The 24,885-nt window shown below is 43.7% G+C and overlaps 1 protein-coding gene across 2 annotated transcripts; it reads left to right on the top strand.

The window, feature by feature from the left end:
* Positions 1 to 1,325: 1,325 nt before the first annotated feature.
* Positions 1,326 to 23,334, top strand: LOC117415889 (DCC-interacting protein 13-beta-like). 2 transcript variants are annotated; one of them, XM_034026802.3, is made up of 22 exons: positions 1,326 to 1,817; positions 8,409 to 8,507; positions 9,782 to 9,841; positions 10,498 to 10,569; positions 11,169 to 11,256; positions 11,882 to 11,923; positions 12,305 to 12,363; positions 13,043 to 13,189; positions 13,478 to 13,560; positions 14,101 to 14,259; positions 14,380 to 14,568; positions 14,657 to 14,710; positions 15,420 to 15,462; positions 15,759 to 15,815; positions 18,307 to 18,395; positions 18,746 to 18,895; positions 19,244 to 19,296; positions 19,377 to 19,551; positions 19,991 to 20,027; positions 20,214 to 20,360; positions 20,874 to 20,921; positions 21,828 to 23,334. In XM_034026802.3, exons 1-22 carry the CDS (start codon positions 1,764 to 1,766, stop codon positions 21,957 to 21,959), a joined length of 2,037 nt encoding a protein of 678 aa, XP_033882693.1. In that variant the 5' UTR covers positions 1,326 to 1,763; the 3' UTR covers positions 21,960 to 23,334. The 2 variants fall into 2 exon arrangements, with proteins under 2 accessions (XP_033882693.1, XP_033882694.1); XM_034026803.3 differs by lacking the exon at positions 14,657 to 14,710 and having other exon boundaries at positions 1,329 to 1,817.
* The last annotated feature ends 1,551 nt before the right edge of the window (positions 23,335 to 24,885 follow it).

The following is a 24,885-nucleotide window of genomic DNA, read 5'->3' as shown; positions in this document are numbered from 1 at the left end:
CACGCACGCACACACACACTGACACACACACACACACACGCACACACACACTGACACACACACACACACACGCACGCACACACACACTGACACACACACACATAGCTTTCATACTGGGGTCATGTGGAGTTTCAGCTGCATAGAGACACTACACTTTGAGTTGATATGTCTGGTACACCGCTGTATTGTTTGATTTTCTTGCTTGCATTGCTGGTGTTGTCCAGTAAAAATGAACCCTTTCATTGCCACATTGCTTTTACCTCTGTTCATATCAATACACAACACCTCGTTGACATGGTGTCTTTATAGTTTGGATTATGTACATGCTGTATTCTGTTATTCTCTCAATGAAGCGCATGACCATTCGAAAATCATTTATTATTGCTTAATTCTGCCCATTTTCTACAGTTCACCACACACTTACTGTGGTTTATATAGTGCTTTACCACACTTCTGTGTAGCTTACCTCACGTCTCTGTACTTAAGCAAGCTTTACTGCGCTGTTCTGTGCTTTATCCAAGGTGTGGTACAGCACAGGAAACTTTACAGGAAAAAGGGGAGCGAATCAATATATATATATATACACTACCGGTCAAAAGTTTTAGAACATCCCCATTTTTCCAGTTTTTATTGAAATTTAAGCAGTTCAAGTCCAGTGAATAACCTGAAATGGTACAAAGGTAAGCGGTAAACTGCCAGAGGTTAAAAAAAAAAGTTTAGGTTACCAAAAACTGAAAAATAATGTACATTTCAGAGTTATACAAAAAGGCCTTTCTCAGGGAGCAAGTAATGGGTTAACAACTTACAGCTGTTCTGCAGCAATGGAAGTAAATTAAGCCTTGAAAGTTGATGCTAACAATTCCTACAGGTGTCCCAACTTTTGTTGATTACTTACAAACCCTCTGTCTGTATAAAAGCAGTGTTTTGTTAAACAAAACGATTCCATGATTTCTTTTTTTTTTATCTCCAATTGTTTATTTGTTCTATTCTTTAATTTCAGAATACATTGAGACATTAAACTGCGTAAATATCAATAAAAACTGGAAAAATTGAGGTGTTCTAAAACTTTTGACCGGTAGTGTGTGTGTGTGTGTATATATATATATATATATATATATATATATATATATATATATATATATATATATATATTCATTACAGCATAGCCAATGTTTAAAGTGTAGTTTAATAAACTTTTACATTAGCTGGACAGCGTCGGGAACTTCATTCAAATACACACATATATATTTGTTTTTCTATAATAATCTGGTCATTTGGCATATCCATGGGCGTATAGCTTTCACAAACACCTTTGCTATTGCGTTACGACAGTCATTGTACAGGTTACAGGTTACAGGTGTGGCGGAAGAGAGTCACCACTTTGTATGTTTTTTTTTTTTAAAATCATAACCTCTGTATTCAGCTTGGAAGCACTGTCACTGTATCACGCGCCTGCTACCAGCTGTATCAATCTAGGCAACAGTATAATACAATATGATGTATTAGTTCGAAAATAAAGTAAAACCCAACACTAGACATTAATGCAAACGTGTGTTTTTGTTGTGTCAGTGTAGGTGCTGTGCAGTGCAGAGCCAGGCGCAGTAGACAGGTTTAGCTTGTTACTGGCACTCAGTGAATTTGGCTGCAGACAGACCGAATCCTATACAATACGTGTCGCCCGTGTGGAACAGAGAGCTCGCCGGGAGAGTGGATTAAAACAAAGAAAGAAAATCTAAATTATTAAACCATCTGCTGTGATCAAGATGCCGGCCGTCCACAGACTGCTGCTGGAAGACGCGTTACAGGACAGTCCTCAGGTAATATGAGAACAATACCACGGTTAATATCTGTGTTTTCTTTAACTACATATTCGTTAAAACTTTGGTACCTACAGTACGCTGCGCACCCCCCATTACAGGGCTTTATTAAGTAACTATAGTCTTCTGAGGTTCTGTGCAGCGCCGTTAAATGTTTTCATTTGCTTAGCTTTTTTACAAAGATATCGCGATTGTCAATGTCTGCTCTGTGTTATTGCGGTAATGTTATTGCTTGCTTTGTTGTTCGCATATATGCGGTTTGGAAACCTTGCCCAGTTTCAGTATTGTGTTTGCATCCATGTTATGCACTAACACGGACTCGTGGAGAACAAAAAAACATCAAGGAGTTTAAAACTCGTCTCCTATCCTTTCATTTCTCTTTTCCTTTACAACCTAATTATGTTTTACATCGAGTAAAAAATGCGTATAAGCAAAATGTAAAGTCATAATTAAAAAATAATAAAATAATAATAAAAAATGCATGCCCTGTGTGTATGAAAAAAAAACAAAAAACTTTCCGTGTGCTGGAATGCTAGGCCGTACAGGAAGGGACATCGTTTTGTAGTTATTGACCGAATCGGAAAAACGCGTCCGTGCAGTATGCTCGGAGTGCAGGCCTCTCTACTGGAGTACAATACAACTCTCTCCTGATAGAAAAAGTAGCAACTTCAAAAATGACTGTGAACGCCCTTTCCAGCGCGCCGAGCGTTGCTCTCTTACGAATGATCTACTAAATTAATAAGAAGAATGCACTGTTGATTGCCAGGCTGTGATGTGTTTAGACTGCTTCCACAATCCAGACAGCTGCAAAAACAAATCATCCCTCTCCTAACGTTTAGCACTAGAACGTGGGAACTTAGGAGACAGAGTCTCTGTATTGAAACACACCTTACTGCGGACTACCAGTCAAGAATGCATTGCTCATCATTCATTATTGTATTTTTTAATAGTCAATCGAATCTAACATAATGGGACAGAGCAAGAATAAGCATGTACAATGTTGTTTTTAAAGCACATCTGAGGACAGTATCTGTACAACACATAATATATGCAATGTGATACTTTGAATTGGGATATTTTGTAATGTGATACTTTGTATTGGGATACTTTGTAATGTGATTGTATTGGGATACTTTGTAATGTGATTGTATTGGGATACTTTGTAATGTGATACTTTGTATTGGGATACTTTGTAATGTGATTGTATTGGGATACTTTGTAATGTGATTGTATTGGGATACTTTGTAATGTGATACTTTGTATTGGGATATTTTGTATTGGGATACTTTGTAACAACTGTAAGCCACCCTGGATAAGGGTGACTGCTAATAAATAAATAAATAATAATTGCCTCTATGCATCAATTTTCCAAACACACACATTATGTTTGAGTCTTTTGTTGGGCAATTTATTTGTGGCAGATAGGTTTTAAAAATAATAGGCTAAGAATGTTTCTGTTTATTTTGTAATGTATCACACCGTAATGTAGGTTTCATATACAGTAATGTGATGTGCATATTTGGCATTCAAACACCTTGGTGTTCCTCTGAAGCAGCAGACTGGGTTAAGCCCTTGAAACAAGCCTGGGAGTGGTGCTGAGGTTATAGTCCAGGACTACGTCATCCTCCACAGCAGGGCTGGATTAACCTATACACAAATTACACTATAGCGTGGGGCCCCCAGCAGAATTGGGGCCCCGCGAGGTCACAGATTGTTTGGGACACTTTACAAAAAATGCATGTGAGCGGACAGGCCCACACACAGGAAGAGAGGCGCACAGACGCTTTGTTTCGGTTAATTTTGTTCTTTTTATGAAGGCTAGGCATTTCTTTCTCAATTACAGCATATCTGGTCTCTGAGTCTCTCACGCAAGCCTGCTAATGTACAATACCAAATTCCCCACGTCCTCTATCTGGGAGAGATCCGTCCCTAGTACGACTACTACAGTCTGCAGGATAAAATGTATGAATCAGGCTCAATTTACGAATTCCTTTATTTCAGTTTCAGGACCCTGCTGTAGCAACTCCCCCGCTGCGCTCCCCCCGCTGCGCTCCCCCCGGCTCCAGATACAATTGGCTCACTCCGCTTACACTCTCTGTCCCCAACGCAGGGCCGGATTAACCAATATGCAAATAACACCATTCTCCATAATAGGGCCCCCAAAATATGGGTTAGTGTAGGGCCCCCACTTCCTTTAATCCAGCCCTGCTCCACAGAGAGAACAATGAGGTCATAGGTCAAGAGAATGGGCATTCACCATGTGGGGCTGGAGCTTCACACGTGGATGGACATGATGCCTTTCTTCATGTTGGGCGGGGATTCCACAGCTCCACACGTGGATGGACACGATGCCTTTCTTCATGTGGGACGGGGGTTCCACACGTGGATGGACACGATGCCTTTCTTCATGTGGGGCGGGGGTTCCACACGTGGATGGACACGGTGCCTTCATGTGGGGCGGGGGTTCCACACGTGGATGGACACGGTGCCTTTCTTCATGTGGGCGGGGGTTCCACAGCTCCACACGTGGATGGACACGATGCCTTTCTTCATGTGGGGCGGGGGTTCCACACGTGGATGGACACGGTGCCTTCATGTGGGGCGGGGGTTCCACACGTGGATGGACACGATGCCTTTCTTCATGTGGGGCGGGGGTTCCACACGTGGATGGACACGGTGCCTTCATGTGGGGCGGGGGTTCCACACGTGGATGGACACGATGCCTTTCTTCATGTGGGCGGGGGTTCCACACATGGATGGACACGATGCCTTTCTTCATGTGGGGCGGGGGTTCCACACATGGATGGACACGATGCCTTTCTTCATGTGGGGCGGGGGTTCCACACGTGGATGGACACGGTGCCTTTCTTCATGTGGGGCGGGGGTTCCACACGTGGATGGACACGGTGCCTTTCTTCATGTGGGGCGGGGGTTCCACACATGGATGGACACGATGCCTTTCTTCATGTTGGGCGGGGGTTCCACACGTGGATGGACACGGTGCCTTTCTTCATGTGGGGCGGGGGTTCCACACGTGGATGGACACGATGCCTTTCTTCATGTGGGGCAGGGGTTCCACAGCTCCACACGTGGATGGACACGATGCCTTTCTTCATGTGGGGCGGGGGTTCCACACGTGGATGGACACGGTGCCTTCATGTGGGGCGGGGGTTCCACACGTGGATGGACACGATGCCTTTCTTCATGTGGGCGGGGGTTCCACAGCTCCACACGTGGATGGACACGGTGCCTTCATGTGGGGCGGGGGTTCCACACGTGGATGGACACGATGCCTTTCTTCATGTGGGGCGGGGGTTCCACACGTGGATGGACACGATGCCTTTCTTCATGTGGGGCGGGGGTTCCACAGCTCCACACGTGGATGGACACGATGCCTTTCTTCATGTGGGGCGGGGGTTCCACACGTGGATGGACACGGTGCCTTTCTTCATGTGGGGCGGGGGTTCCACAGCTCCACACGTGGATGGACACGATGCCTTTCTTCATGTGGGGCGGGGGTTCCACACGTGGATGGACACGATGCCTTTCTTCATGTGCGGCGGGGGTTCCACACGTGGATGGACACGGTGCCTTCATGTGGGGCGGGGGTTCCACACGTGGATGGACACTATGCCTTTCTTCATGTGGGGCGGGGGTTCCACACTTGGATGGACACGATGCCTTTCTTCATGTGGGGCGGGGGTTCCACAGCTCCACACATGGATGGACACGGTGCCTTCATGTGGGGCGGGGGTTCCACACGTGGATGGACACGATGCCTTTCTTCATGTGGGGCGGGGGTTCCACAGCTCCACACATGGATGGACACGATGCCTTTCTTCATGTGGGCGGGGGTTCCACACGTGGATGGACACGATGCCTTTCTTCATGTGGGGCGGGGGTTCCACATGTGGATGGACACGATGCCTTTCTTCATGTGGGGCAGGGGTTCCACACGTGGATGGACACGATGCCTTTCTTCATGTGGAGCGGGGGTTCCACAGCTCCACATGTGGATGGACACAACAGCTTTCTTTATCACATGTGGCGTATGGAAAGATTGTGGAACTCCTTGATCTTTTCTATTTGCAAATGTAACCATTATAACTTAGAAGGGTTATTCTGGTGAAATATGCATACTGCATACAGTGCTGCCTTGTGAAGAAACAGACCCTTAATAGCTTGGGGGCAGGCTGTGTGATGTTTTACTTTCGTGTTTCCCAGATATTAAACTGGTTATACGTAAGTCTGGCATGTATTTATACATATTTACCATGGGCGTGGAAAAATTAACTCTCCACACCTGTTTATTTTCTTTCTTTTTTTTAATAGTGGAAACTTGGATGTGCATTTTGCCAGCTGTATCACGGAAGATATGCGAAGATATGTGTGTGTGGTCCAGTGGTTAAAGAAAAGGGCTTGTAACCAGGAGGTCCCCGGTTCAAATCCCACCTCAGCCACTGACTCATTGTGTGACCCTGAGCAAGTCACTTAACCTCCTTGTGTTCTGTCTTTTGGGCGAGACGTAATTGTACGTGACTCTGCAGCTGATGCATAGTTCACACACCCTAGTCTCTATAAGCCGCCTTGGATAAAGGTGTCTGCTAAATAAATAATATATACAGCAGTATCTTTCACATTGCGTCAGTGGCCCAAGGCATTGTATGTGATGTAAAACGCAAACGATTGGAAATGCGTCACTGTCAGACAGGCAGGTTATAAGATGGGATGCTGCACTGTTAATATCCATGAGCTGGGAATCCCAGTAAGAAGGAGCTCAGTAACTAAAGGCACACGCTCTCAATATGTGAATTTGGTGTGAGCTGCAATTCTGCCTCACTGTATGAAACGCTAACCTTGCGGGCGATTCGGAAAGTGAAGGTGAATAAGATGTGTGGAAGCACACTGCCCTGGAAACTATACAGATGGAGGAGTGTCTTGCTCACTTAATTAAAACCATTCCTCTCTAGCTGGCATTTAATTACGGAGAGTGTTAGCTCACCCAGGGCCTGCTGTCTGAAAGCAGAAATACTGTGATCAGACTACCAAGATGTTAGCAGTTTGGAGGAAGCAATATTCCTGTGAGTCCCTCAAGTACCCCTTCTCCACTGGCACATCCGACCCGAGCCATGGGATGCTGAGGAAGTGCAGGCTCTAGTTTCTCTGTGGGCAAATAGAAGTGTTCAGGAAGATCTGCAGTCGTGCGTCAGAAATGAGAACGTTTATGCCTGAATTTCTGACGATTTGAAGCAAAAACCGTGGGTACGATATACTTAACTCACACACTCAAAAACACAAAATTCTACCAAATTTCTCATCCTTGACCTTTATTGTATTAATATAAAGAAAACAAATGTGAAAAATAAAACAAAACTTATTTACAAAAATATAGTCAAGCAAAATACTATACAGCTGTACCATGCATACAACTACAGCTCTCATGCTCACACAGCTTCTTGTTTTTTTTAAGCACCCAAACAAAAAACAACTATCCTTAAACGGGATATCTTTGGCAAATCATATTTTTAAAACCTTCTGTTTTCCCTTCAACAGAACTAACTGAACTTTAGTAAGTCGATATTATCAGTAAAATTTGTGGATTATGTTGATTTTATAAAGACATTCCTAAATATATTTACAAAATATAGCGATACAAGATACAGCTGTAGCGTTGGTCTATTAATTTTTGAACACCATTTGTTTGCACATCTTTTGGCAAACTGAGTTAATTAATAGCTTTCATTGTGTGTGATGTCAGTAGCACGGCTCGGCTTTACAGTGGAAAAACAACCCAGGCTCTCCTTAACCACAGGGTTGGTGCTCGTATGGATGCGGCGCGACTCGGTTGTACAGTGGAAAAGAGGCAAAGGTGTCCTGCAGAGAGCGTGCCCTCCTGTGAGGTACAGCCAGACCCGTCCGACATGCAGAGTAGTGCTGGACCTAACGAGCTCCCAATTGACTTTTCATCAGAAATCAATGACAAACCTGTGGGGTAAAAGTGTTCTGCAGAAAGATGAAGTGAGTGATGCCCTGCAGTGAGTGTACACTTGTAGGTCAGTGTTAGTAGTGACATGTCAATTGACCCATGTGGAAATACAGTTTGGAATGCTGCTGTCCGGGTACATTTCAGCGCGATGCCCTGGCTTGGATTACAGGACAGTTCAGTTTAGTGAGTGCAGAGAGCCTGATGTACATGACCAGCTTTACCTGTTCTTCATTCCTTTTATACTCCCTGAAAACAGTTTCCTATACGCATGTGGTTTGTTTGTAAAGTTAAGCATTCAGATTGTTTTCAGATTGTATGCAAAGGTTTTGATTGTGAGGGATAGATTGTTTTCTCACTCCCAACCACAAAATGGTGTGCTTCTTAATTCCAGATGACTAATCTAGTATTTGCATAGTGTGTGTGTGTGTGTGTGTGTGTGTGTGTGTGTGTGTGTGTGTGTCTGTGCGTGCCTGTGTGTGTGTGTGTGTCTGTGTCTGTGTGTGCCTGTGTGCATGTCTGTCTGTGCGCACTGTTTTGTGCATATTGAATCTTCTCAGAGACATGTGATTGTCAAGCCTGTGCTTCCTCTTGTGTTTCCTGGGCAGACTCGCTCCTTGCTCAGCGTGTTTGAAGAGGATGCTGGGACGCTCACTGATTACACCAACCAGCTGCTCCAGTCCTTGCAGCGTGTCTTCGGGGCTCAGGTAAGGAGGGAATGGTCAGATTCTGCAGCTGAGGCACGACCTCTCACAGACACTGCTTCTGGGGCTATCTGAAAACAAATGTACAGAGTTAACATACAGTACCAGCCTCAGTCAGTGCTTCTGAACCTGCGCACTGAGCCCACACACCGACTCGAAAGGGTTTACATTCAGAATATACACAGTCTATAGAGAATTTGGGCCTCATCTCGCAATGATGAGTCTGCTGCTGTACTGCAGTTCACACTAGAGCAGTTCAGAGCTGAAACTACAGGCTCAAAGCCCTTCACTCGACAGCATCATCATTGGCACGGTTGTCTTCTGAAAGAAAAAACAAAACCCTGATTACGTAATAAAACTTTTTACAAACTTACAAACTTCAGCTACTGTGCTAATGAGGATTTGGATTAACACTAGAGCGACCGCATTTATAGGCACACCTAGAACAAGCATGACCCATCAATTTGACCGGCTTATTAAAAACAACATAAATATTATAATGAAAGGTCAAGCAATTGAATATAAGTTGTAGTTTTATTCAGGAACGTCATATAAAGCATCTACACAACCGAAACATTGTAAATAAACAGACATTTGAACAGAAATGTGATTATATACAGACATATTACATGACGTGCATCCTCAAAAAATGATAAAAAATGAAATAAACACATTTGTGTATATACAGGTATATCATATACTTACAAAAATGCACAACTGAAACGATGTAAATAAGTATCAATTTTTTTAAAAATAAGCTGAACCCACCTACATAACAAAGCACAACCGAAGCTATGTGTTTATATGCAGACATACTATAATCGAAATGACATGAATAAATAAACATTTGAACAGAATGGGCTTCATTTACAATTGCTGGCACAAATCACATAGGCTCTAGTCACAACACTTTGCTTGTCTTAACTAACTGGGCAGCAGTGTGGAGTAGTGGTTAGGGCTCTGGACTCTTGACCGGAGGGTCGTGGGTTCAATCCTAGGTGGGAGACACTGCTGCTGTACCCTTGAGCAAGGTACTTTACCTAGATTGCTCCAGTAAAAACCCTGCTGTATAAATGGGTAATTGTATGTAAAAATAATGTGTAAAAAATAATGTAATTGTATGTAAAAATAATGTGAATCTTGTAACAATTGTAAGTCACCCTGGATAAGGGCATCTGCTAAGGAATAAATAATAATAATAATAATAATAATAATAGTATTCTTGACTGAGGTTTTGGAATTTAGTTTCTTGACTATTGACTTTTGTGTTTTTACAGAATGAGATGAGTTTAGCCACCCAGCAGCTGTCGAAGCAGCTTCTGGAGTATGAGAAGCAGGTGAGGTGAAAGCAGGACAGAGCGCAGAGCTTTGATGTTTGGTTCAGATATTACAGAAAGCATCGGGATATTCAATTGATCTGAACAGCGACCGCAGATTAAAACACCACCATGATTCGAATCATTAAAGAATGTATTCCTTTGTGAAAAACAAATATCCTTCTAACAGTGCTTGAAATGAAACGAGCAGTTCCACTCGCTTCCTGAGAGGAGTAAAGCAACCAGAACATCAGGGTTTGTAATATCTGGTTCTGATCTTTGAGAACCATGACACTTGGACATCTGGTGATCTGATTCAAGCATTCAGAATCCTAAAAGGTATAGACAATGTCGACCCAGGGGTCACAAATGGAGATTAGATAAAGGGGCATTCAGAACAGAAAACAGGAGGCACTTTTTTACACAGAGAATTGTGAGGGTCTGGAACCAACTCCCCAGTAATGTTGTTGAAGCTGACACCCTGGGATCCTTCAAGAAGCTGCTTGATGAGATTCTGGGATCAATAAGCTACTAACAACCAAACGAGCAAGATGGGCTGAATGGCCTCCTCTCGTTTGTAAACGTTCTTATGTTCTTCTGACACTGTGAGGTATGCTGTGGTCAGGACTCCCGTAATTCAACTGCTTTCCTTTCTTTTTTTTTTTTTTTTATTTTAGAATTTTGCTCTGGGGAAAGGGGATGAAGAAGTCATTGGCACTCTGCAAGACTTTTCAAAAGTGGTAGACGAGGTAAAGTATCAGAGCTCTTGCCCTTGTCAGAGAGGACATAGTACTGAGACCCGATTCAGCTGCCTGTGGGTTTAAAAGACTTGGTTGAAATTGCAGCTGCACATGTTTGGTCACAATGTTGACAGTTCATTTCATGGTTCTCGCACCTCATGAGTTATTTATAGGACACCTTGACAGGGAGACCTATTTTACTGCAGTGCTTTGTTTTGAAACTGTTTGCTTTTGAATTAACTTTATATACTTTCATTATCATCGGTAGCCTAGCTCAAGAAAATAAGCTACATTTTTTTTTTTTAATTAGTTGTTAAGAACAGACAAAAATCGAGGCCAGTTTTTAATTGGTTTCATCTGCAGTTTTGTAAACTGGAAACAGACTTTGAGAGACAGGAGGTTGAAGATGCATACACTGTTCAGCTCTCTCATGCTTTATTGGCATGGCTATTCATGTTTTTACCAAATCCAGTTAACAAGAACTCACTGCATGTTATCATGCATCATTGCAGTGCTTCGCAGTTTGCAATATTGCTCATCTGTCTGTCTCTCTCTCTCTCTCTCTCTCTCTCTCTCTCTCTCTCTCTCTCTCCCCTCTATATTTTCAGCTGAACACTCTGCACACAGAGCTGGCTAACCAGCTGGCTGACAGGATGGTGTTCCCCATGATCCAGTTCAGGGAGAAGGACCTGACAGGTACTGTCGGGTATCTGGTTTTATTTCACAAGTAATGTGCTTGGTTGACCCTTTCTCTCTTGTAGTGTGAGAGTGTCTTGGTGAGCACTTTGGTCAGGTACAGAGTGCAAAATGAGAAGACTCTCTTTAGAGACAGGGTCTAAGTGTACATGTTAACTTAGCATAAACAATGTTTTCATTTAACAACACACACACACACACACACACACACACTAACACACATACACACACACCCCCCCACACACACACACACACTAACACACACACACACACACACTAACACACATACACACACACACACTAACACACATACACACACCCCCCCCACACACACTAACACACACACACACACACTAACACACACTAACACACACACACACACACGTTATCCACGTTGTTAGAGTTTTTGTCAGGTGATCGTCTGCAGCGCACAAGCAAAACCAGCAAAACAAGATGTACTGAAATGGTGTGAAATCTGGTGGTGTGTTCGGCTGAGATTGGCCGAAGACATGGTGGGAACCCTGGAGAGCCCTTCAATGATATTCAGTTTTTTTTTTTTTTTTTAAGTTTAGTAGCTTCAATTAAAATAGAAGATTCTTCTAAATCCTTTTTTTTTGTATTTCAGAAATAAGCACTCTGAAAGACATTTTCGCTATTGCCAGCAGTGGTATGTTTCTTTTCTTTATGTATGTTCAGTATATAAATGATATAATAGATTTTATTTTGTAGGTTTTCGAGCTTGAATGCAGTTTTTGTTTTGCCGTTATTCCTCTGCTTTTTTTGTACTGCAAAGATATACTTGTAGCATAGAGTGGTTCTGAAATAGACATTAGAGAGTAAAAAAGGTTTTGTTCTCTGGCTAATGTAAGTAAGCTGTTTTAAATACAGTTTCTCCCAGTATAGTTTTCAGTGCAGAAATCTGAAAGATTTAGATTACAGCAAACCAACTATATTTTTAAGAATGGTCTCACACAAGTGTAGAGAGAGCTGCTGCTGCTGCTGGAACTCCTGTAGTGATCACTGTCCCCTGCTGGTCTCTTGCTTGTAGAGCACGACGCTTCTATGGCAAAGTACAGCAGGCTGCCCAAGAGGAGAGAAAATGAGAAGGTAGGCAATTCTTTCACTGATGACAGTCGCATGCAGCTCAGCCACAGATCGATGCTGTAGCAAACACATATCATTCATTTACCTGTCTGTTTGTTTCTGTGTTTATATCTGTCATCCTGTATTTAACAAATTGCTTTTCAAGATAACGTCTTAGGCTGGCTCCTGTTTGCAGTAAACATGTTTCAGAAGCTGCTATAGTAATTGAATAATTTTGAAAAGACGTAGAAAAACTTGAGTGGCTGTGCTGCAGAAACAGCAGAGGGTTGCTAAATCCTTTTATCCGTCTTCTTTTTTTTTTATTGCAGTCTTTATATTCCACACATCTAACATCCCATAAACATTTTGTATCATGAGAAAAACGATCAGTTGCAAAGTTTCCTCATGGTGGTCTATTCTAGCAACTCGATTGCCAATCAGAAATTTGTTGACAAAAAAAATTGCTTGTGTGTCTCTGGCCTTGCCCTAATATGTAAAAATTCTCTAAAGAGACTCCCGCGCACTGCTAAAGATTATCATTCCCATGACTATGGCAGGTGATAAATAAGCGGGTAGGGGAGTGTGAAGGTGGGTGTGGTAAAGGAGAGGCTGTTGGATAAACACATGTCTCTCTCTCTCTCTCTCTCTCTCTGCTTGTGTGTCTCGGAATCCTGCTCTGATTCGTTCCCCTGCGTGTTTCCAGTTGAAGACGGAGGTGGTTGGAGAGGTTGCCTATTCCAGGAGGAAGCAACACCAGGCCTCCATGCAGTATTACTGTGCTCTGAACGCTCTGCAGTACAGGAAGAGGGTGGCCATGCTGCAGCCCATGCTGGGCTACACACAGGCACAGGCGAGTACCTGCTCTCTGATGAATGTGCTCAACCCTGTGTCGAGATAAAAAATTTCAATGCTTGAGAGCGAGAGGTTTTTGTCTGGTACGCATTGTCTTTCTCAAGCACCATCTTTAATTCTGTGCCTGTGGGTGTTTCAGTGGTCCAGTTGTAGCAGTGACTTCACAAGAACGTCTTTGCCAAGCTTTGATTTGAAGTTAATGGTTACGGTACGCATTGAGGGGCAGCCTGCTTAGAACCATCGTGTGTCCTCTCTGTACTCATCTTCATATTCTTAATTATTTCAGGTGAACTTTTTCAAGAAAGGAATGGATATGGCTTCAAAGAAAATGGAGAGCTTTTTATCTTCAGTCACTAGCATGAATCAGAGGTAAAGGATTGCTGGTGTTTGTGTATAATGTTCCTCTGAATTGTTGGATCTTTGAGTGTGCAGTTTTCTTATTCCCCTGCGAATGGGGTTGTGAGGCGGTCGTGCACACGTCTGTCACGCTGCACACAGTTCTGCATGTATCTGGAGAGCTGCTTACCAGTGAGGTTATTGAGAATAGCACATTCTGTGTGCCACACTCACAGTTTTGCTAATTCATGTTTGCGTTTATATAAGTAAAAGGGTAAAAAGTGCTGTTTTGTTGTCTACAGTGATGTTGTTGTAAAATACCAAATTCATTCAGCCTTCCAGACTAGTCAAGGGACCCAGGGTATACCTGGAGAACACAATCAGTGATGCTATTGTAAAATACCAAATTCATTCAGCCTTCCACACTAGTCAAGGTCGACAGGTCGAAATGAAGTGTCCAGACAGTATAAGCAGCAGTTGCATAAGCCTTTTCCAGGGTTATTTGATAACATCAGTTGTCTTCATACAGTGTGCACTGTGTTTGGGTACCTGTGTTTCCCCCCGTTCCCCCAGTATACAAAGCCAGCTGGACTCAGAGGCTGAAGCGATGAGGCAGGCCCAGCGGGAGCTGCTGTCTGTGGAGGACTCGATCTACATGCCGGACCAGGACGCCTCCAACCCCCTCATCAACAGGAACCTCATACAGAAGGCTGGCTACCTGAACATCCGGAAGTAAGGACACAACTTTATCAGCTCTAAACTCAGATTTGTTCAGACACGAAACCTGCCCGCATGTTAAGGATGGAAAACTCGTTTTTATTTGCTGTTGCTGTTCTTTATTTGTCTTGCCAGTAAAACAGGCCTGGTGACGACATCCTGGGACCGGCTGTACTTCTTCACTCAGGGAGGGAACCTGATGTGCCAGCCGCGGGGAGCAGTGGCTGGGGGTATGGTCCTGGACCTCGACAACAGCTCTGTGATGGCGGTGGACTGTGAGGACCGGAGATACTGCTTCCAGATCACCTCCCCGGACGGTAAAATGTACGCTGAACCCCTGCTGCTCCTTCATTCGTTCATTCATTTGTGTATTGATGTATTCATTCACACTTGCGTATTTATTGTCATCCAGACATGTGTCTTTTGATTGGATCAGTGACTGGAGCTCTGGGCTGCAGTCTGGAAGGTAGTGTGTTTTCAGTGGCTTGGTGGCTGGAACGCTGGGAAGCTGTTGTAGAAACTACTTTTAAATGGGCTGATTCATTTAAACATGCTTTATGCCTTTGCAAATCCGCTGTTCCTTCAACAGGGTATAGCTCATAAACCTTTCCCCTTACAGACCTCATATCTTCAGTCTTATGGAAACAAGCAAAATGCCAGTGCTTGAAGCTAGTGGTTTTGAATAGCTCAGTGGTTAGTGCTGGGCTGCAGTGTGAAAGGTTGTGGGTTTGAGTAGCTCAGTGGTTTATGTGCTGTGCTGGGATGTGGAAGGGAGTGGGCTGAATGAGTACTAGACTGCAGCGTAGAAGGCAGTGGGTGAGTGCTGTACCTCGTGTAATGGGAGTAGAAAGTTAATCTTGTCAGGTTGTGATCCTGTACTAGTGGTAATCGGAAACACACAAGAAAGTGTGGTTGCACTGATACAACCCAAGCCTGAGGTACATTGTGAAGCACAAGGCACAGCTTACACAATGGCTTGTGGTGTATGGGATATGGGATATGGAACTGTGATTTTCCTGTTTGGAATGAGAATCGGAATGTCAGCAGTCAATCGGGAACTCTGGAAATTGCAAAGCCATTTTATAATCTGTATTAATTGTTCATTGTTAATTATAGTCAGAAATGGTTATTTAAAATAAAGGACATTTAAAAGCAAATGCTCTCTTTTATTTCAGGTGTATAACCCTCCAGGCTGAAAGTAAAAAGGAATATGAAGAGGTATCCTTTTCTTTTTTTTTACCTGGACAGTAAAGATGTTTCAGACAGGATTTTCCTTTAGAGAAAAATTCCTGTTCCAATAAAGAATCGTGCAGTTTCAAGATAAACTCTAGGAAATAGAGGTCTGCTAAACAAGCTTTTTAAAATCAGATTTCTTACCATATAATCACATACTCCTAGCAGCACTCATTGTGGACCATTCCCTTCCGTATAGTGCAGGATTAGCTGGAGTCTGGTTGTGATCGTGATACACAGCCATGGACTAATCCCACTCTGTGCTGCTTTTCCCTCCACAGTGGATCTGTTCTCTCAACAACATCTCAAGACAGATCTACCTGACAGACAACCCAGAGGTGCGTGTCCTTGTCTATACTGCCATGTTCCCTCTCTGGCAGACTTGAATGCACGTTGAGGGTTTAACCTGTTTGCCGAGTGAAAGACAGCACTTGGTATTGGTGAACACAAGGTTGCTTTAACACAAGAGGAGAATATGTTGCGATGACATATTTTTGCATGAAGTTATTTTGGGTAAAGGCTTCGGCTAATCTGAAGTAATACTGCCCCCTAGTGTTTTTTTTTTCTATATATAAATGTATCTGTTTTTATTTTTTATTTTTTTTATTTCAACAAATTTCAGTTGTGCAACAGGTAATACAGTGTATTAAAACAAACACAGACACATAAAAACAAAGAAATGCAAACATTTTGCACTAAACAGAGCAGGACTACTTATCTAGAAATATAAGTAATATTAAAAGCAAGCTGGACCATTTCAACACAGCAGAGCCCTAAAGCAAGCGGGACCATTTCAACACAGCAGAGCCCTAAAGCAAGCGGGACCATTTCAACACAGCAGAGCCCTCAAGCAAGCGGGACCATTTCAATACAGCAGAGCCCTAAAGCAAGCGGGACCATTTCAATACAGCAGAGCCCTCAAGCAAGCGGGACCATTTCAACACATCAGAGCCCTCAAGCAAGCGGGACCATTTCAACACAGCAGAGCCCTCAAGCAAGCGGGACCATTTCAACACAGCAGAGCCCTCAAGCAAGCGGGACCATTTCAACACAGCAGAGCCCTCAAGCAAGCGGGACCATTTCAACACAGCAGAGCCCTCAAGCAAGCGGGACCATTTCAACACAGCAGAGCCCTCAAGCAAGCGGGACCATTTCAACACAGCAGAGCCCTCAAGCAAGCGGGACCATTTCAACACAGCAGAGCCCTCAAGCAAGCGGGACCATTTCAACACAGCAGAGCCCTCAAGCAAGCGGGACCGTTTCAACACAGCAGAGCCCTAAAGCAAGCGGGACCATTTCAATACAGCAGAGCCCTCAAGCAAGCGGGACCATTTCAACACAGCAGAGCCCTCAAGCAAGCGGGACCATTTCAACACAGCAGAGCCCTCAAGCAAGCGGGACCATTTCAACACAGCAGAGCCCTCAAGCAAGCGGGACCATTTCAACACAGCAGAGCCCTCAAGCAAGCGGGACCATTTCAACACAGCAGAGCCCTCAAGCAAGCGGGACCATTTCAACACAGCAGAGCCCTCAAGCAAGCGGGACCATTTCAACACAGCAGAGCCCTCAAGCAAGCGGGACCATTTCAACACAGCAGAGCCCTCAAGCAAGCGGGACCATTTCAACACAGCAGAGCCCTCAAGCAAGCGGGACCATTTCAACACAGCAGAGCCCTAAAGCAAGCGGGACTGTTTCAACACAGCAGAGCCCTCAAGCAAACGGGACCGTTTCAACACAGCAGAGCCCTCAAGCAAACTGGACCATTTCAACACAGCAGAGCCCTCAAGCAAACTGGACCATTTCAACACAGCAGAGCCCTCAAGCAAGCGGGACCATTTCAACACAGCAGAGCCCTCAAGCAAGCGGTACCATTTCAACACAGCAGAGCCCAAAAGCAAGCGGGACCATTTCAACACAGCAGAGCCCTCAAGCAAACTGGACCATTTCAACACAGCAGAGCCCTCAAGCAAGCGGGACCATTTCAACACAGCAGAGCCCTCAAGCAAGCGGGACCATTTCAACACAGCAGAGCCCTCAAGCAAGCGGGACCATTTCAACACAGCAGAGCCCTCAAGCAAGTGGGACCATTTCAACACAGCAGAGCCCTCAAGCAAGCGGGACCATTTCAACACAGCAGAGCCCTCAAGCAAGCGGGACCATTTCAACACAGCAGAGCCCTAAAGCAGTCTAGTAAAAATAACTGCCCTGAACACTGCAGACCAGTTAACTGCTCCCAGTGTTGGATATGCCCCTATTGAGTTTCTGTATGATATCTTTCCATATAAGACAATGATATTCAATGAGTTATTGTAAGGTTGGCATTGTGCAAAGTGTTGTAAAGAGCTGAAGAGCATGTTTGATATGCAAAGCTTTTTGTTTTGCAGAGCTCAGACCCCCTGCTCCTGATGTTGCAGCCATCCATTAGCAAAAACCCAAAACAATCACTATTCTGAAAGTAATAGTGCCTTTATTGGGAGCGTTTCTCCTTTGTATAAAAAGTCGTGCTAATTAACATGATTGCCCACTTTAACAAACCCTGTGGAAACGCTATCCTTGGCAAAACCCCAAATTATCTTCATAAATTGCCAATTACCTCTGGTAGTAGTTTTAATTTTAGATCTCGGACTGTTCTTCATTTTCTCAGTTCCTAAAGTTTGTACAGAATTTGGAAAACAGGCATTCTGTTTTCTATGGGGAAGCATACCAGCAACCTTACACAGCACCTTTTCTGGTTGGGAGGGAGATTTGCATCTTGGATTCCTTCTCTCTCTGTCACAGGGACTTTAATTAAGATTGAATGAATACTAATAACCATCTCTTGCTCCTTAGGCCGTTGCTATCAGGCTCAATCAAACTGCAATACAGGCAGTTACCCCGATAACAAGCTTTGAGAAGAGACACGACACCTGTGCTGAGAGGTAAGAAGCAGACACAGTGAAAACGCTGCTTGTTTAACGGACAATGTTGTGTGATGCTCTGCCGTTAGAGTCCGTCTCCTGCTGGTGACATGAGGTTAAAAGCTCTAGAACCACAAATGCAGACGAGCCCGGCTCTGCACAGTGATGAAGACGTTCACTTGTGGTGGATAGCTGATAGTAGAAGTTTACATGGAGGGCACTACAGCGACCTAAGTCAGTTTTCTTCTTGTATGATATAATTTCCCCAGGATTAAGACGGAAGATGATATAATAGGTAATCCTTTGTGTATTCAATGGTAATGCAGTCTGGTCAGAGAGGTTTGGTACAGTATGTGTCTGTGGTGCGGCAGGTTGAAGCCAGTAGCAGTGGAGCCCTCGGGCGCGGCCCCACAGGACACCCCTGACTCGCTGGAGATGATCACGCCCGGGACCCCCATCCAGTTTGACATCATGCTGCCAGCCTCCGAGTTCCTGGATCAGAACCGAGCGGGAGGAGGGAGGTACGAAGCTCTGGTTTCTAGACTGCACTGAACTGGATCACAGTGGGTTTTTTCCCTTGGACTTTTACAAACAGAACTCTACCCTCCCTCCCCCTCCCCCTCCCCCTCGGAGCATTGAAGACAAAATAAAGTCACAGCATTTTACAGCACGTGCAGTATTATTATTATTATTATTATTATTATTATTATTATTATTATTATTGGATAAATAATGTAATGGGAAGTGTTTTTTTATTATTATTATTATTATTATTATTATTATTATTATTATTATTATTATTGGATAAAGAATGGAATGTAAAGTGTTTTAGTGTCTGCTTGTCAGTAAATGTTCCTCTTTTCCTCCAGGCGCACAAATCCCTTTGGAGAATCTGAAGATGACTGCGCTGCGCAATCTGAAGGTGAGCTTCCTTCAGGGCTGATTGTTAGGTTGTTTACTATGACTTGTGAGAGAAAGAGCCTGCTTGCTTTTCTGTTACAGACTCCCTCCTGCACCAGATGTTCGTGGTGCGGTTCCTGGGGTCCATGGCGGTCCGCTCCCATCGCTCCAAGGAGGTGATTTACGAAGCCATGCGGCAGGTACTAGCGGCCCGAGCCATCCACAACATCTTCCGCACCGCGGAGTCACACCTCATCGTGACCAGCAAGAGTCTGCAGTAAGGACGGCTCCTTCTGACATCAGCTCTCTCCTCTCGCCTCTCTCCATGCATTGCCATTCAGTTGTATAGTATGAAATGGAAACAAATACGGCACCCTCTGAGGTTAATACTTCACACTGCTATGGAAACATTTAAACCTGAACAGGTAGACCTAATTCACAGATAAATCATAACCCTTTTCAACATGCAACATACCTTTTCTTTCATAGCATCCTATTCACTGAAGTTATTTCTAGACTGCTGTTAAAGAAACAGTCAGTCTAGAACAGTCACATGAGTATCTTCATTTTCATTGAAATCATCAGGTTTATCATCATCAAAACCGATCTTTAAATAACTCATGAGTTAAAGATTTGAGAACAGGGTCCCTTTGTGAATCATATTTAGAAAGTCAGGATTCTGAATACCTGCTTTTATTCTCCCTTGGTCTTTGTAGGTTGATTGACCCTCAAACGCAGGTTACAAGAATAAGTGTAAGTACACAATCTTCCTTGGTCGTGTCATTTCTTCATTGATGTGCATTCAAACGAATCCTTGCATCAGTGCAGTACATCTCTCCTGCCTCCTGTGTGCTTTGCTGTTTTGTTGATATGAATGCTGGTGTCCTATAGCAGTGTGTGGTGATGCCTGCTAAGAGCAGCCTGTCTCCCTCTCTGCAGTTCCAGCTGAGGGATGTCGTCCAGTTCGCAGCGCACCAGGAGAACAGGCGGCTCATGGGCTTCGTGGTGGAGGGACCTGAGATCTCTGAGGAGATGGAGCCGTCGCTGAGCGCCTACGTCTTTGAGAGCAACACGGAGGGGGAGAAGGTGCTGCGCTAGCGACTGAGACTCTGCCCTGCTGTACCTCTGTGCACTCTGTACCTGCAAGCCTCGCAGTTCAGTTGTGCATCCTGGCTCTGCAGAGTTCATCCCTCGGGATTCCACAGGGAACGTCACATTGACTGTGGCGCTCCCGCAGGTTAGGGAGGCTTGATTGGCCGAGTCACCTGGCTGTGCGAAAGCGGCCCCTACAGGCCAGCTCAAAGCAGGCGCCTTTGTCTTTCAGGGTCTGTTAACTTGTCAGTATGTCAAAAGGCAGTTGGCTTGGTCATGGGATCGGAGGATGCCCGCTGACCTTCAGTTGTCCTGGGCTGTTTTAAGGAGAAAAACGTGGGGGGATATAACACTCAGATATTAAGACAAACAAACCTGGAACTTCTTGGAACCCTTTGAACCTAGACTCATAGAAAGGGTTTCTGTGGTGTGTGTCCCTGTAACTTTGTGACCTGCACAGTTGAACACACTGTATGTTTTTGTAATTCTTTGTTTCGTCTTTCACAGATATGTTACACTATAAGCCTGGGGAAGGAACTAATTGAGGCAGAAAAGGTAAAATACAACATACTGTATTTGTTTAAGTCCTATCTTCTTGACAAGAAATACGGAACCTTTTTAAGGACAGAGAATGAAAACTAAAAGCAGATCTGCAGTCATTCCAATGGTCTAGCCGCAATCAGTGAATGACCTGGTTTGTGGATTGCTCGGTTCTTGCTCTGTGTGTGTGTTTGGGGTGATTGACCTGGTTTCTGGATTGTTCATTCTAGCTCTGTTCTTGCTCTGGGTGTGTTTGGGGTGAATGACCTGGTTTGTGGTTAGCTCTGTTATGCTCTGTATGTTTGGGGTGAATGACCTGGTTTCTGGATTGTTCATTCTAGCTCTGTTCTGCTCTGTGTGTGTGTTTGGGGTGAATGACCTGGTTTGTGGTTAGCTCTGTTATGCTCTGTATGTTTGGGGTGAATGACCTGGTTTCTGGATTGTTCATTCTAGCTCTGTTCTGCTCTGTGTGTGTGTTTGGGGTGAATGACCTGGTTTGTGGTTAGCTCTGTTATGCTCTGTATGTTTGGGGTGAATGACCTGGTTTCTGGATTGTTCATTCTAGCTCTGTTCTGCTCTGTGTGTGTGTTTGGGGTGAATGACCTGGTTTGTGGTTAGCTCTGTTATGCTCTGTATGTTTGGGGTGAATGACCTGGTTTCTGGATTGTTCATTCTAGCTCTGTTCTGCTCTGTGTGTGTGTTTGGGGTGAATGACCTGGTTTATGGTTAGCTCTGTTATGCTCTGTATGTTTGGGGTGAATGACCTGGTTTGTGGTTTTATTATTATTTGTTATTATTATTGTTGTTGTTGTTGTTGTTGTTGTTGTTGTTGTTGTTGTTGTTGTTGTTGTTGTTGTTGTTATTTATTTCTTAGCAGACGTCCTTACCCATTCTCACTCTGTTCTTGCTCTGTCCCTGCAGGACCCGGAGGCACTGGCCCTGTTGATGAAGTCGATGCCTCTCACCAGTGACGGGAAGTTCCTTGTGCTGGAGAGCGAGACGGTGGGCGCTGTGCAGAATGGAGCCGAGGAGGGGCTGGAGTCTGAGGCCTAGTGGAGTAAAGGAGGGCTTTGCTGCTGGGGTTCACAGCACTGATGCAGGGTGCACAAAACCGTGCAACGAGAAGGGCAGGGCAGAGGTTCACAGCTCTATTCTATTTGGGTGCTTCTGGGAATTTCATTCTGTCCTGTTAGAGTGAGTGAGTGAGTGAGTGTTGAAGTAGGGTTGGGAGAGATTATAAAGGCATTCACATAATGATCTGTGCATCAGAGGCAGTGTTTTTGGTGTTCAGGGATAATCTGGACCTGCCCCACCTTCAAGGTCTATAGCATGGTGTGTGAGGCCACTGTCTTTTAGTAATGACTTCAATCCATTTAATCTACCAGCAATATGTGTGTGTGTGAGATAGCATAGAATAACAATTAACAAAATATATATATCTTACAGCCCAACAAATATTGGTTTGTATAAAAAGCTAATTTTATATGTGAAAACAAACCAGTAATTTAAGCACTTGAAAATATTCCCACCATAGGTATGGTACTGCAAAGAAGCGAACGGTTTTGTAAACCCCAGAAGTAAAACAAACTTACCAGCAATGAATCCGTCCCTACCGTTAATACCTCCCTCGGGTATATAAGCACAGACTTTATTTTTAGGGAAGAAGAAGTAACATGATAAGATAACTGTGTTCTGTTGTGTCTTACTGTTTACAAGTCACATTGTGGGAGAGCTTTTTTTCTTAGGGATGTTTTTGGTCATCTGAAGTAATCTGAACACATACTGTATAGTTTGGAAACAGATCCGGGATCTCACTGCCTGAAGTGCATGAATTTTTATTTTATTTTTTTGTCATAAATGAAGGACTGAAAATGTAACAGCAAAACCCCTTCAAAAGAAAGAGCAGCCCTCTGTGTTCACCCCGTTTATACAAGCTGGAGTCCTGGTGCTAACAATGAGGAGTGGACGGGTTACATAGGCATTAAGGTGTGGGTGCAGTACAGTAAATGTAACATAAGGAAAACTGACCCGATAGTGAAGTAAAACTCAGAGTAAAACAGGACCTCCCGTCACTCCTCTGGTAATGTACCACCTGAGCTGTGTATTTCAGGGTGAGGAATACCATTTGGAACACTCCCCTGGGCTTCTCTGTGTGTCTTTAGCTCCACTGTGTTTAACTGGAATGAAGGAGGTCCAGCATTTTCTCAGCTCCAAAGCTCACCAGTCCAGCATTTTGATACATCGAAAAAACAGACCTTTCTCACATTCCCGGTGCTACAAGAAACACCCCCAGGTTTCCTCCACTGTGCTTGTTTTTAAAGAGGTTTGACTGTATGTAATAGACACTAATTCCATTCTCTGTAAAGCTTTGCACATAAATAAATAGTATTTTCTGATATCATTAAACTCAATACCTTTAATAAAACTACATTGGACTGCAGTTTTTTTTATTTTCACTTGCATGGACCCATACCCTGTATGAGTGGATCGCATTGTGCATAGTTGTATTTTCTGTACTGTCGAAGATGGTTAACAAACGTAATGACGTTATAACATAAGAACATTTAGGAGCGAGAGGAGGCCATTTGGCCCATCTATGCTCGTCAGTTCATAGTAGCTCAATGTGTTTGGAGGAACACTTTGCATCTGGTGGGAATTGCATGGTTATAATTCTGTGGCTTCCCACAAAAGGTTGGTTTGCAAAAAAAGAAATGAAAACGGTTGTAAATAACACAATTATCTTTAGCAACGAACGTGTTATTATTTGTTTATTTAGCAGACACCTTTATCCAAGGCGACTTACAGAAACTAGGGTGTGTGAACGATGCATCAGCTGCAGAGTCACTTACAATTACGCCTCACCCGAAAGACGGAGCACAAGGAGGTTAAGTGACTTGCTCAAGGTCACACAATGAGTCAGTGGTGGAGGTGGGATTCAAACCGGGGACCTCCTGGTTATAAGCCCGTTTCTTTAACCACTGGACCACACAGCCTCCTGTTATTACCTTTAACATATAGATTAGAGAAGTTTGCATAATGATCCATGCAATCCCTTTCTAGAGAATTCAGGAATATGTTTTAATAGAGAAAATAACAAGTCAACAAAAAAGAGCACAATGAATTGTGCAGATGTTCATTTTATTAAAGATTCGAAATATAAATTGGTGTAAAAGCCAGTAAATCAAATAAATGTGTTTTCAATTTAAAATACATGAAATATAAAATGTCTTTGAACTGGAGCTTCTGAGTGTTATCCTAGACATATTCTTTAAATGGGGTCTGTCCATGGTGAGACACATTCTTTAAATGGGGTCTGTCCATGGTGAGACACCTTCTTTAAACAGGGTCTGTCCATGGTGAGACACATTGCTACTCTGAGACACATTCTTTAAACAGAGTCTGTCCATGGTGAGACACATTCTTTAGACAGGGTCTGTCTATTGTGAGACACATTCTTTAAACAGGGTCTGTCCATTGTGAGACACATTCTTTAAACTGTCTGTCCTTTGTGAGACACATTCTTTATCAGGGTCTGTCCATGGGGAGACACATTCTTTAAACAGGGTCTGTCTGTTGTGAGACACATTCTTTCAACAGGGTCTGTCCTTTGTGAGACACATTCCTTAAACAGGGTCTGTCCATTGTGAGACACAGTCTTTAAACTCTTTACATTCTTGAAACGTGCTGCTCTACTGAAGTGTTGTCTTTTCTGAGACGTACTCTTCAGACTGAACAGTATTTAAACATGAGCTGATCCATCTGAGTGACATCCATTTTGAGACACAATCTTTACATATGAGCTTCTGAATCAAACTGGAACTGTTCCATCAGACTGTCATCCTGTTCAGTTCTTTATTGTTGTGATGATTCCACATGTAAGTATTCAAAGATTCCATCAGTAACCCTGCGAAGATTCCATCAGTAACCATGCAAAGATTCCATCTGTAACCATGTGAAGATTCCATCTGTAACCATGCAA

Source organism: Acipenser ruthenus, chromosome 7 (genome assembly GCF_902713425.1).
Source record: "Acipenser ruthenus chromosome 7, fAciRut3.2 maternal haplotype, whole genome shotgun sequence".
Lineage (NCBI taxonomy): Eukaryota > Metazoa > Chordata > Actinopteri > Acipenseriformes > Acipenseridae > Acipenser > Acipenser ruthenus.
The sequence above is the reverse complement of the archived record's forward strand: the minus strand, read 5'-3'. Positions and strand labels throughout refer to the sequence as shown.